At 37.0% G+C, this 15,121-nt stretch overlaps 1 protein-coding gene across 1 annotated transcript in view; it reads right to left on the reverse strand.

Moving 5' to 3' along the window:
* The window catches only part of ZSWIM6 (zinc finger SWIM-type containing 6), a 109,243-nt gene that overhangs the window by 42,301 nt on the left and 51,821 nt on the right, over positions 1-15,121 (reverse strand). Inside the window, exon 2 of the mRNA XM_041470788.1 lies at positions 6,038-6,394. Within this exon, the coding sequence (XP_041326722.1) occupies positions 6,038-6,394 (357 nt within the window). The remainder of the gene's footprint in view (positions 1-6,037; positions 6,395-15,121) is intronic.

The raw sequence follows: 15,121 nt of genomic DNA on the forward strand, positions 1-15,121 counted from the left end.
TAAAGTGTGTCAGTTTATAGACACTAAACTAACATATTAGTCTACTCCTCCCCAGCCTCTGGCTTTTTAAACTTCTACCATGACTGGTCTTTGAAACATACTGTACATCAAGTACATACATTTAAACACAATAAATAAAGTCTTCATAACCAGTATACAGACACAGCCATATATACCTATTCATGCTCTTTTACTATAATTACTAAATTACAATCTCAGCAGTCAAAGCAGGAATATTGGGCACAACTGTTTGTGACACTGAACACGTAATAGTATTTGAAAACATGGTAGCGGCCTTTTACATTTAGGGTCATAGCAGGTTGCATGTTGAATATAACCAACTCCCAAGTTCTAAGAAGCAGAAGTATTTGAAAAATAAGCATTTTGTTCATTTACATAGCATTTAAAAGCAACTGCTTTCAAAATGAGCAACCATGTTTAAGAACTGATGCTGTACATGGAGAACCTAACCTCACAAATTAGAAGCAAGTAGGAAGCAATGACTAAAAATGGACTAAGAAGTTCTTATATTGCCAACTACTCAGGAGCAGATCAATAGGGAGATCTGGATAAACAAGGCAAACTGCTTCCCTGATGCTTATTTCTGAAGTGTCACAAGAGCTGACTTCAAATAAAACCATGCCAAATTATTCACTTGTAGCCATCCACACTGATATTTTCTTCAACTTTCTAATAAAAATGTCATTAATTTAAGCATACAAATGAACTGTAGATCAGTTACATTTTATTAGATGTCATCCCATGGCATCATTAAGGACAAGATATGGAAAAATTATTACAAATAAAAAGCATGACTTAATGAGTATTATGTGAAGACAGAATGAAAGAAACCCAGCTAGAAACCAATGCTGCTATATGCTGATTCACAACAGAATAGTGATTGATTTTAAAAACACAGTATACTCGAATTATTCTAAAAAATAATTACATAAAACCAAGTATCATTAAAATAATGATTCAGAAATTTTATAATGTTTTTGATTCCCCAAATGATTCCAAGTTTAGACACAAGTCATGCAACTTCAGGACTTCTGGGTGAACTACTTAACACCTGTTCAGCAGCTCACAGTATCAAAGGAAAACAGCAAATGCTATGAAGCTGTCAGTGATAGCAAAACAAAACATGAAGAGTGTGCCAAGTTGCTGATGAAAGTTAATTAAATCTTAAAAAGTTAACTTAAAAAAATGCTGCATTCCCTCTGTATATACAGCCAAACATGCTGCATTATCTACTAACAATATCTAACCTCTCCTGCTAAAATCTGCATCTCACAAAAATCCATATTGTCATACACCAGCATGTTTCAAAACTTATTTGTGCATGGCAGATAGAATAATTTTATCAGTATAGATAAGCACATTTTATTTTAATTATCTTGCATGTCTTTTAGCAAAATCTCACTATTTTCTATGTAACAAGTTTCATGTTTAATGTATCTGAAAAAACCTTTCCTAAAAATGTTAGTTTCATAAATTAATTTTCATGTTACTTTGCAGCTACCAGTCTTTTATTTTTACATTCTACTACTTATTTACATTCAGTTAGGTTTCTTGAATTTCTCTAGTTTTGGCTACTCTTACTTTTACTTCCTCCCCATATCTGGCTCACCAAACACTTCTCATACTAAGCACTTTACTTTCATTCTTCTTGAAAGGAAATTCACCTGCCATTTCCTGCATTCTTCTTTTGCAGCTAGATTCTCAATCAATTTTGCTCTTTAGGCAGGGTTGTGTGAAAGATTCCATAACTTTAAAAATAATTTATTTTCTTTAACATTACACATTTTTTACTAGCAGATCAGCAATACATTTTATTCAGCCCTACCCTACCCCACAATTTTCTATTAAAACCCCCATCAATATGGTTAAACGCATTAAATACATCTAAACATGTATTAACCTGTACCGCCAGATTGCCCCTTTGAACTTAATAGTTACAGGAACAATATTAGATATTCTGAAATCTTCTTCAAAAGCTTTTTTTGGAAAGCTGTTTTCTTCTTGAATGCCTCCCGCAGCACTGCTAATATTCATTACAAATTAACATTTGCTGAGGACGTACTCACACTTGCCTGGACAAATGTAGAAAAAGTAGAGAAACAAGGTGCCTGTCCTTCTCAGAGTATTAATATACTTGAGCTGCTTCCTCCCACACCCTCCCTCCTAAATATGAGTTCACCTGTATGTGGATTTGTACTGGCAAGTGACTTTAACTGTGAGTTGGAGAATCAGAGAATGACAGAAAGTCTAGAGAAAGCCATATAGTTCCTCCAAAAGCAGATTGCAACAGTGGCAGTAAACAGTCATCAAAAGAAAGAGTACAGCTTAAAAAGTAAAAATTAAGTAGGTTTGCCAGGCTGTCCTTATACCAAAACCAGCAGAACCTTTTTCACTATGCACACAACAAAAAAACAATGGTAACACAAGACTAATATAAAAACAGACCTTCCCCCTCTCTCTCTCCACCCATCCCACAGTTACTTTGCCACTTCTACTCAAATTCTCATGATCAGTTTGTCCTTTCAACCAATTTACTGAAGTGAGAGTTTCATACCCATGAAAAGGCAGATCTAAGATGACAAATCCAGCTGACAATCTGTTGTCATCCTAACTGCTCTGCTCCTAAACTACACATTCTCTCCTACAACAGTACAAAAATTAAAAGGGAGGAAAAAAGCCTCAGTTAAGCAAGACCCAAGGCTATATCCAGCTACCTGTGAGAGCATACCCAAACCAAAATCCAATGTGAAGCCAGCAGTTCTATAGTACAAACACCAGGCAGGGTATCAGTATTAATACATGCAGTTGTCTTCAGTATGGATTACACACCACAAAACTCCAGTTTTGAGATCATCAGGAACATGAACAGCTGTAACAGTGTCACATGAAAAAATCAGAACACAGTACCTTCTCAAAATTAAGAGGTGCTTTTGTGCTCTAAAAATATGCAGAACACTCTTTTAATCACCACCAAGTGAAAACAGCATGGAAAATACAGAAAAATATTCCCACTAAATCACTTCCCTCCTGAAGAAGTTAGCAAACTAGCCAAAACATTCTTGTGAACAGCATCCTCTTATTTCTCCCTGCACTGAGGCTCAGTCATGAAGCAAGAAAGGATATTGCATCACTTGCGTCCACCAAGAAACTCAAAGGGATTGGCTATTATAAACCTGTGTCCTAAGTCACTTCACTAATTCCCCAGTAACCTCCTGAAAGGTGGCCAAAGACAGTCATGAATGCTGCATACCACAGTTTTGAGCAGGTGAAACATTATCCAATTATTTTTTTGTTTAAAGGAGAGAACTGACGTTTTTTCATCTAATCATCTCTCAAGAGCCAGCTCATAAGGAAGACAACTGTCATCAAAGCTCTTCCATGTCCCAGACCATTCAAACATACAAATAAATACTATTCAAGAGTTGACTTTTTTCATATATTATTGAAAATATATGAAAATTAGAGCTACTACAGTGACCACAGAGGAAAACAAAAGCAAAAGAATGGAAGATTATATAGAACAACACCGAAATTAAACCACTTCTAGGCAACACTGAAAAGAATTTAAACGATTTCCCCATCCAACTGCAGTTTCAGAATTTCTCTTAATCAAAGTTGTTTCAGGTGTTTCTGTGCCAGATCTCCTCTACTTTCAATAAACAAGTTTTTCCAAGTTTTTCTTCTCACTTATTTATACCTTCAAGTAGAATTTAATACAACTTCTCTTCAAACGCCAGTTCAGTGAGGTCAGACTGTTCAAAGCAAGACAGGTCTGCAAGACAGTTCTGTGCTACCAACTCAACATCTGCAGCATAGGAGATATGAGACAGTAAATGGTGATACTGTATTTATCACCCTATGATATTAGAATGAGAAACATTTTTTTGGTTATTTTTCATGGAGTTTTTTTTTTTGTCAACTGTATTATTTTTAATCTAAGGAATTTGACTGAAGATCAAAAGAAAAGAATTATGGTATGAATCCCAGAAGAACACTTCTCTACAGAAGAACTCACTTTTTCTTACAAGAACTATGTAATTTTTAGTATTGTGAACACAAAAAAAAAAAAAAAAATTCAGACCACGGTTTTACATGAGTCTGAGAGGAAAAGCAGGAAATCATATAAAGTCTTTTATAACCCAGTCTCCTTTGGTAATAGCAGTTCATTTTCTTATGCTTCTTGAATTTTGTACTTTGGCTTTTGGCATTTCAATAGAAAATAGTCAATAAAGACATGCTGCAATCTCACTTACTAGGAAGACAGCAACATATGGAAGAAACATTTCAGTTTTTTGGATAATTTTAAAGTAACCTACTCAAATCCTTTGTGAAATGTCATAACTGATCATCAACTTAGAACAGGAAATAAAGAAAACTTTTTGCTATTTTCAATGATATAAATCTCAAATCTTTCTCCAAAACTACTTAATATAATAAGGAGCAGTGATATATTCTGACAGTAAATAGCTGACAAAGACTATGCCTATGATTAGTCTAATTTACAGACTTCGTATTTATCAAGTCTGTAACAGCTTGTCATTTCTCTCACATTATCCATAGTATAGCTAATACAGACATTTATAACACCTGTCCTTTGTGTCCCACCCCTGCCTTCCCCTTTTCTAATCACTATTGACTGAATCTTCTGTACCCCTCTCTTACCCTAATTCTTCCTTACCCATTAGCTCACTACTGTGCAGGTTGTTAACAACTCTCATATGATACATGCTTTTAGCTCATAACATCCGAGCATGTTCCTCTACTGCTTAGTGTCCCGTCTCTCCTTTAGTTCCACTTTCACCATTCAACTACAGCAACCGCCTTGCCTCTGCCACATCTCCACAGCCCCCAGTGCCAAAAAATACCACTACTCCTGAAACTCACTTTCTTGCAGCATCACCTGTCTGCACCTACTAGGGTCACAGAAGCACAAGGAGAAAGTTAAGCTGCAGATGAAGCCTGTTATTAAAAGGACTGGGGCTTTTTCTGCCTACACTGCAACACACACTTGGTTTTCTTTATCTTAATATTAAGCATCTTGGTTCTGTTTGTATTGCAAGTTCTTTTGGGTAATGGTCACACCTCAAATATTTAACACAAGATCTGCTCCTGTCAACGGAAAAAAAAAGAAAAAAAAGAAGGTATTTTTAGATATTAGGTAACTTACTCTTCCCCCCTAAGTTACCCTTATACTTACAGCTCTGGCCACCTGAGAGGACATTTCTATCAGGTGACCTTACAGGAACACAGGATTCTAATAAACTAGCTGGGTCACCTCAAACCCACAACTACCCACTCTCAGTTCAGCAGGGTCCACAACCAAGCCATGTCAGAAGCCTCAGCACCCTTTAACAAACACAAGTTGTCCACAGCAAAAGATGGGCATTAAAATCATGTGTACCAGAGAGAACAGGAACGATCAAGACTTGGCTATGCTTTAACTGCTGCAGCACCAACAGGAAAAAGGCATGGAAATGCAGTTTTTATGTTTCTTCTGACATCATACATAAACCAAATCCCAAAACTTAATAGAATTATATTTAATGAATTAAGTAACAGTAATATCTACTTGCTTTTATGCTTTGTTGTTAAAACAAAATTCCACAATCAAAGTGTCAGAAAACTAGTACAAAGAACAAAATAACAAGACACCACTAGTAAGTTGATAAAATAATTCCTTTAAGCAATATGGCTATAGAAACAAAGAACATCACTACTCAGTTTTCACTAGCTGGAAAACACAAGCCTGAAGCAGAGCAGGTCACTTATTAACTGAACTGCTGAAAACATCAAGCTCATTGCTTGCGAGTTCTTTTCTCTATTCCAAAGAACACCATTTTCCAAGTATCTTAAAATGAAGGTTCAGTAGAACAATCCTCTTTAGTAAACACCATTGAATCACAGAATAATTCAACATGGAAGACAACTTGGCAGTTCGTCATGCTCCTGAAGGTACAAAAAAACCTCAAAACCTATGAGGAAATGAAACAAAAGGAAGGACAAGTATCAAACTCACCATGGACTTGATTGATTTCTGAATTCTGAGAAAGAATTTCATCTGCTAATTTTTGAGCAGTTGGCAAAACTTCTGTGTGGTGTACTGTGATCAAATACTGCACAAATTTTTGTAGTTGGTCTCTGTTCATTTGAAAGAGTGTCTCTGAAATGGGAAGATGCAGTTTGACCTGATCTGGCTTGCGGATCCGGTATAAAGAGAGTGCCACAACATGGGCACAGTAAAATATGTCCTTGTTTCCACAGCTACAGGTCACTGAGGTAATCTTGCAACGATCAAAGCTGATAGCTACATTGCAAACAGTTTCTGGCTCCGATTGCATTGCGGGCTCTGTTACTGTGCCACTCAAGTGGAAACCTGTGCAGGGGGGAAAAAGAGAACTTAATGATACATGTAAAATACTGTATCTCATTATCAAAGAAGTTTTGTTAATGAAAAATTACACATCTTAAAGAACTTGCTTTAATTACAAATATGATTAATTTTTTTTCCCATACATATCTCTTTCAGCTCAAATAAATCAAAAAGGGAGTAAGAAGTTAGTTTACAAGCCCTCTACCATACCATCACAACATTCATAGAAGTTTGACAGCAAGAGAACTATTTATTTGGTAAATTACAGCTGCAGAAGCAGACCAACATCCCATCAAAACACGACAACCACTCAGTAAATTGGCAACAATTTTCCAACCTCTCTCCCACGGGGGAGCCTGCAGCACCTACCAGCAAATTTAAGCATTCTCTCAGTAAGTGAGAAGGAAGTAGTGCACTCTAGTGGCATGAACTCAGGTTCTGGTACCAGCTGACTCACTGACAAGTCACATACCCTCTTTGCTTTCACTTCTCCCACCACTGAACTCATGCTAATGCTCACCCATCACCCAAGTGATCCAGTAAAACGGCTATGTTTGTGCAGCATTTTGGACATGGAAACTGCTGCAGTTACTAATACACAGCATGTCAGACCTCTAACACTCAATGAGACACGTGCACTGTTCCAGGTGCATATGCAGTCTGCATTATGCTCCTGTTTTTCCATAAGTATAATAAACCACAAGGCAAAAGAGCTAGGTCTGTGTGTACTGTAAGAAGACATGGTCTATCCTAAGCAAGATGTTTCCTTCAGCAAATATACCACATGTCAGCACAGCACAAGATCTCAAATGCTGAAGATTCAACCTAAACCCACCTGTTTGTCCAACACGAAGGCCCAGGCTTGGCTGTCAATGCTTTATCACTGAATACCAGAATAAGGGGTTTCTTTTTGATTTTACATAAGCATGAAATTGATTTCAGCTCAAGCATTAAATCTGAGACACAGACACAGGGTAACAAAACTGAATTTCACATGCTGCACCAGCACTAGATTTGGAAAGTACATATAAAATCTGAGATAGATACAAGTAAGGTGTTATATAACAAATACTTACAAAGGAAACAATATGAACCCACACTCCCCAATGTCAAAAAATTGATCTAATATTCTTGAAATATCAAAGAGGTGTACTGCAGGAAGCATTATTACATGAAGATTAGACATGGGAGGAGAGGGGGAAGCAATATATACATAGCTCTAATCCAAAATGTTGTATCCCAAACCATTTTTTAAAAGCTCTGAATTTTACAGGAAACAAAAAGGAAAATCAGGGGTTTTTTTCCACTTGTTTACCCTGTATGAACAGATTATGTAATCAGCATCACTGCAGTACTCTCATACTCTACCCTGAAGAAAGTCATATGCATACACTAACATTGATTTTGCAATGGGATGTTTCCCAGGTAGTTTTGAGTCAAGGCTGAAGAGGCAGTCAGTGTAAAGTGCACAGAGAAGAAAGGCAGTGGATGAACAAGACCAGGATCAAGCAGTATTCCTGCTCCCACCCACCCCTTATTGAGAGAAAGGGAGTGGAAGTGCCCCTCACATCATGAGCTCCTTCCTCTGTCTTTCCTTTTGGTTTTTAAGTAGTCACATGTTTCTTTAAGTGCTTACTCTCAAAAAGAAAGCCTTTGTTAAAGTTTGAACCAGAAATAAATAGAGCTGGTTATTCTCAGCAAGTAGAAGTTGGATTGGTAATCCCAGAGAAACTGCATGCAAGATTATTTTAATTCCACTTTCCTGTGAAGCATACATAAAAAAAACCCCATCTATAATCCATGAGCTGAGGAAAAGTCTAACACTTGAACACAGAAAGAGCCTGAATCCCACTCCTTCCTACTCTTTGTAAAAGCTGGACTTCTATTAAACACAAAAGAAAAATGCCCAGTGAAAGTTTTTTGGTTAAACTGCTGGAAAGTAGTAATAAAACAGACCAACCAGCTACTCTAACAATATTACCACTTTCAATTCATCAGTATATTGTTCAAGCATTCAAAAAAGTTAAAACCCTCCTGGAAACATGAAGGTCTCCAGAAACACTCAGAGCAGGCCTGCCCTTAAATCCCTGCACTGCTTAGATACAAATACAGGTCATGGCTCCCTCTCCACTGGGAGCTTTTTATTAAGAATTCATGTTACAAGCACCAAAATTTAGAAACATTTAGAAACACAGATACTGGTCTAAACAATGACAGCACTAATACAGTCACCTTACTTAACTTACCCTTCTTAACCTACTGGGAGTTTAAACAAAATAAACACCTGCTGTTCTTGCAGGCTAAAGACACAGAGGCTCTGTATTAACTAATGCAGGATATACGTCCTCATTATGAAACACTGTTTTGCTCCTCTTTATCTGTTTGCGTTTTTAAAGAAAAATTGTTGTCAGTAAATATGACCTTTAAAAAGTTTTAACCGTATCAAAAAAACCAATTCAGGAAATTTCACCTCAGAAGCACTGGTAAGGTTATTGTCATTTAACCCACCAGAAATCAAACAACACCTTCACCATTGACCCTCAACATTGCAGAGTACTGAACACATAGCTTTAATTTTTTTTTTTTTTTTTAGCCTAACCACCTATTCTCCTATCTCCTATTTGTCAGTAATTTACAGCCTGTCAAGAAGCAAGATGTTACATGCTCCTGGAAAAAGACAAAAGGAATTACCTATGTGGGGACTTGAAGAAAATTACATTTCACTAACAGGTCCAAAGGAGCAGAAAAGGTCTCTTGAGCTAAAACTTGCAAGCTCTCACCCTAAACAAGTACTTCCCTTCAAAGTGAAAATTTCTCTTTTACCCAAAGTTACAGAATCTTTGCTAGAAATATTTATCCATTCGAAACAACTCCAAGAACAATGATATTTCACTTTTTGGTTAGAGAGCTCATTCATTATTAGCTAAAGACAACAAAAGTGTTGCCGGCAGAAAAGTGTGCTCACTACAGAAGCTATTTATAGAACATGCACGTTTCACCTTTTCCTTTAGCAGTGGCAGTTTGAAACATTTCACTGTTCTCAAACCAACCTGTGATCAGTAACTCAAGCTCAGCTAACATGTCCAATGCACAGAATGCACAGACGCTCTGTATTCTGCAAAAATGTATTTAGAAAAGCATATGAAGCACTAAGACAATGTATAATAAAGCTCTTTTTACAAAACAATTTTGCTTCTGTTGGACACTCACTTCAAAAACACCTCAGTGTTATTTAATAGCCAATAAAATAGCGTTCTCAGCTGTCATACTTTTGGAAGGGCACTGTGCCAAAGTGCCATCAAGAAGAAAGCATTTACAAGTCTGTGATTTTTACAAAGCAACTTTTGCCAAAATCTGCTAGACAGCATTCTGTTGACTAAAAATATTCTGGGACTTTAAAGCCACCTGAAAATTGGAAATCCACACTCTTACAACGTACTACTTGCCAGCACAAGGATATATGCCTGTCATAACAAAAACACCCACCACTTTAGAGGAAAACAAAAGCAAGTTCAAACTATAACACACTAAGGAGTAGAAAAAACCAGTGGCATGTGGAGAAGCAGGAGCAGGTAGGCTTGCTTTGAGTTACTCAAGCCAGAAGCAAAGTTTGAGATAGTGAGTTTCACTACCTCATAGGATTATGTAGCAAAGTCAGTGCACCAAATAAGCATCTCATGAGCTTAATTCATCTCTATTGTCAGTATTAAAAAGCATCAAGCTTAATAGGCCGAAGTCCAAAGAGACATTTTGAAAACATACAGACCAAAATGAACAACTATCAGAAGCAGCCATGTAAAATGCTGTGGGTGGTGTGGTCTATGTCTCTGTGCATGTTCAGTCAATAATACCAGTGGCTAAAAAAACCGAACGCAAAACAACAAAAAAACACCCAGAAAAATTACTTTTGCAAGTATAAGTTTATACTTGCAAATGACAGATTTGATTGAAACACATCCATAGATCACCACTGGGTATTGTTTAACAGAAATTATAAAAATATCAGAAATGGATCAGAGTAATACCCCAAAGCTTAAAAATGGTGCTCTCGAATACCTTTCTGTCATGTGCCTTTTGACAACATTGTCTATGCCTCATCCACTATGTACAAACTCTCCTAAAATCAGGAAGTATACTACCTGCTCTATTGGAAATGAATGCTCTCCTTAACATTGATCCACAGACTCTTTTCCTAAGTATACATACTGTCTGCTGGTCAGGAACACACAAGAGCTGTTCTACTTTCACAGAAGAGGTCACCAGATTAAGTTACTTACTGAGAAAAAAACAGGAGAGCTTGTTCTGGAAGCTGGGTAATTCAGCATGCAAGACTTATACAGGCACCTCCCCTGTATATAACTTTACATTGGTTATCAGAATTGTACTCTGTCTTCAACATTAAAATGACTTGCAGGCCAACCAGCTTACATTTGTTCAGACTACTATATTACTTGGCAAATGCATAATCACGGCGTAAAGTGTAAACACCTCTGTTTCATCTTGCCTGCCTAACAACAACAGACAAATACTTCTGGAAAGTAGTTTCTAACCCTGCCCATTAGTTACTTTTTCATGCTTGCATCAGTGGTTAGATTTTTTTTCCCCAAGACAAGCAAAAGTTTAAACCATATTTAGCTTATTCAAATTTTGTCTTTTTAGAAGTGGTTTTCCTTTGCAATGCTAAAGTAGCATCCTACATTCAATTCTGTCTGAACACTGGAACACTCTAAGAACAGATCAACAATGCACTTTGAAATTGTTACGAAATTAAAACTTTGCACGCCACCTTAGCCTGAAGCTAATTTTAACAACCTTTTCATAAAACTGAGAAAACACTGATTTAAAATGAAAAATATTCACCCATCGTATCTTAAACATGCCAATACAAAGACATTAAGGAGTTGGAAAATAAATTAAGAACAATACATAAGATGTTTACTGTTTCTGATTAATACATAGGGTATGGACCAACTTAAGTTTTGACATCTCTGTCACCTTAATAAAATTAGCATTATCTCTGCACCCAAACACAGAGGATCTGTCTCAACTAACCACCTGGATTCCACAACTCCCTTTCATAAAGGCAATGATCAGGATTTGGCATTTCAATACTTTTGCAAGCAAGACAGTAGGAACAGCATTAAGTCCACACACACAGGACACTGACAACTTGAAGGTTCACTAGCTCTAGTACACTTCCAAGAACACGCACACTGCAACAGAAGCAGATGTAGTAACTTGAACAACAAGATTTATTTGTCCCAACACTGAGTTCAACAACTGTATTTAAAAACATCAATCTTCTAGGTCTTCCAGCCCAAACCTCCAAGTCTGACAACTGGTCAACTAATTATTTCTGTTAGTCAATGGCCTCAACTAAACCTCCAAGCCAAATTTGATCATATCTCTGCTTCTCAAAAGCAGACACAATATCACTGCAGCCCGAACAGGAGTCATGGATGACTGCAGATAAATCCATCCAGATTACTCTTCCTTAAAAAGAAGGAAAGGCTGTGAAAACAGCAAGTAACACAGAAAAATGCCTTCCACTACCTAACAGCCATTTCAGATCTGGACTAGTTTAAGACAGATGCAGACTGCAGCAGCTCACACTGTCTGGAACAAAACATGCACTAAACGAACATGGCCTGAAGGGCTCCTCAAGGTCTCACTGCTATCCCTGTGGTTAAACAAAGTGCAATCCACCCCACAGGAACACCACACAAACCACAGAATGGCATTCTCATCAGCACTGCTCACAGCCTGATATCACATCTCTGCAAAACCTTTAAGTCGTCTGCACTTCAACTCCCTTTACTGAGATATAGTCAAGCCCATTTTAGGTGTTTGTAGAATTAGGCTTTGTAGACAAAGGGAAAGCAGCAAAATCTTGGTATAAGAAAGAGATATATTTAGAATGGTCCTTTCCAGACAGCAGTAACAGAGCTTTCCTCTAGCACAGTGATGCTCAAACTGTGATCTAGGATGTGGCAAATGACATGGCTCACACAGCAGAAGCAGAGATGAAGCAGACAAGTTTCTTCTGTTAAAGGCTAAACACAGTGCCAAGAATCACTAAAACTGTCAATGCTGATAGTCTTGTCAAGCCACAAGGCTAGCAATCCATGGCTGCAAGTCACCCTCTCTCAGGTGTACAAATCAAGCATTTTCGTTGGTTTATTGTTTGTTTTTCTTGTTTGGTTTTGTTTTCCAGTTTTGCCATGTTGTTTCATTTCAAAGGCCATCAGTTTGAAAGAAACTATGCTACTCTACACTACAAGTCAAACAGCTCCTCCCTCAGTACCACATATTCTGAGAGCACAAAAAATCTCTGCATGAGCCTGGAAACCCCAAAGCTGATGGATAGCTAAGTACAGTTTACTGTGAAAAACCAGCAGATAGGAGATTTATTTATACACATGACATTTTTTCAAATAATATAACCCACAGAGATCATGTGACAGCAATTTACAACAATAATACGAAGAAATCATAATTTTTGTAGAATGGCAAATCAACTACAAAATCTTTGTAGTGGGCAAATCAACATTTTGTAATTTAGAATGCATGGAATATTGTAATCCTCAAAACTTTTGAAGGAGACTTAATAGCCTAGCTGAGTTGAGAGGAACTGCCTGGATTTGTCATACAGCAGTTTGCTACAGCAAAACAGAAAACACAGTCATCAAAACTACTCTGATGCTGAAGAAAAACTGGAAATAAATTTAAAATTCAAGCAAGAGTAACAAAAGGGTAACTAACACTCAAAAAAGCTGCAAGAAGTGTGAGCTTTTAACGCGCCATGATGTCCAGATCACCTACCTAATGTACACTTAAATGTTTATAGGCAGATTTTAATAGAACCTAAATGTACACCAACATCACACTCAAGTTTACATTTATCCATAATGAAGGCTAGAAACAAGTGGTTAGGAGAGACTACTAATCTACGTTTGAACTTTGATAAACAAACCCTCACTCTGCTCCCAAACTTCACAAGCCCGTGTTTATTGCAAAGGGCAACGCTTGAGACGGGAGAATGCACCAACAGTAGTCTACAGGGAGCTGCACCCTGAGAAAACACTGAGAGCGCCTAAGAATAAGGACTGATCACAACCAGTCTTCACAGGATCAGCGCACAGGTATTTGTTACTAGCTTTCGAGGAGGAATTCACTCCTGCTGTGATGGGGAGAAGCTGACATCTTTCCTGCAACCACCAAGCAGCAGAGATTTCTCCCACTGCGCAAGGTATCCATCTCCCAAGGTGATACCATTACAGCTTTTATTACAACTTTGGATTTTAATCACATTTGCAGAGAGAAACTATCATTACTTGCTAGAGAAAAAGCAAAATATCATGTATGAGAAAGTGACTGCAAATGACTAAGATCAACAAAACCAAGCAGACTAAATCTCCCATTAAAATATTCTTGAAGTCATACAAGAAATAGGCTGCTCCTGCATTCAAAAAGGTAAATATTCAGAGACTATCAGACTCAGAAGATCCCTTGCCTATCAAATACATAGAATTGATTTTTAACATTACTATTTACTGCTTTACTGCTAACACCAGAAGTTTTTGGCATTGTATGTCAATAGTTAAGGTTTATCTTCAACTACAAATTGCCCATCTCCATCAAAAGAAAATAAAGAGAAATTAAATTACCTGAGACTGAAGAAAACCTTCAGCAAGACCTACTCATTTAAAAGGGAGAGAAAGAGGACAAACCCAGTATAACAACTTTCTTCTTTTTTTAAATTCCCTTCTGCCAGTTCAACCACATCTCTGCCCCGTCCACATTCTTTATTGCTGCTACCATATGTTCTTTGCTTATGTTACACAGGTTGTATCAGCTTCACTTTGTCCAAAGTTAGTAAATTAGTAATTAGTAAAGCATTAGCAGTAGCTGTATACATGATTTTCAAGGACAAATTGAATTTGACTAACATAGCCCACAGAACAGCAAAAACCTCAACAGAAGATGTAGGAAAGCAAGATGGAAAAACTGAAAATTACATCCATTTGACTCATTGATTAATCATCAGGAAAAACTGGTTTTTTTCTTACCTGCTTCGTAATGGCTTAATCAAATTTGTATTTGTTAATTGGAAGTAGATAAAATCCTAAAAAGGAATATGACAGCAACCACTGAGACAAACTTTTGAAATATTTTTAAAGTAAATACTAGAAAATTACTCCTTCCTGGAAAGAGTGTGTCTGGATTTCCACAGCCATACTTACAGTTTGAAAAACCCATCCCAGGATGTCTGAAACACAGGCATCCTGCAGTAAAAGGTACTTAGGTCATTTCAATAACAGAAAACATTTAACTGCTTGAGTAATTTAAGACTGCACTCAAACAGTTCAAATCTAGGCTATGAAAAAGCACAAGCCAGTGTAATTTTGAATCTAAACTGATCTTCCATCAGGAAATGTTATACTTTGCCTAAAAGAGGAAACTACCACTCCCATTTCCATTACTAACTGTGGAATAAATAATTTTCTTTTGTTTAAAAAGGGGAGGGGAAAAAAAAAAGAGCTCAATGCTGCACTTGTGTCAAATGAAAAATGGCACTAAAAGTTACAGAATATAAGGGAAACCCTTTCTTTACAGCCATTACTCTATTTTTGTAATTGTATACTAAATATTCACAATGACAAACATTCACGATGCTTTACTGCTTTATTTTTTTTAACAAATGCTTATGATCACTGCAGGAGTCAGGTT

This window comes from Pyrgilauda ruficollis, unplaced genomic scaffold (genome assembly GCF_017590135.1).
Source record: "Pyrgilauda ruficollis isolate IOZ18807 unplaced genomic scaffold, ASM1759013v1 scaffold25, whole genome shotgun sequence".
In the NCBI taxonomy this organism is placed as follows: domain Eukaryota; kingdom Metazoa; phylum Chordata; class Aves; order Passeriformes; family Passeridae; genus Pyrgilauda; species Pyrgilauda ruficollis.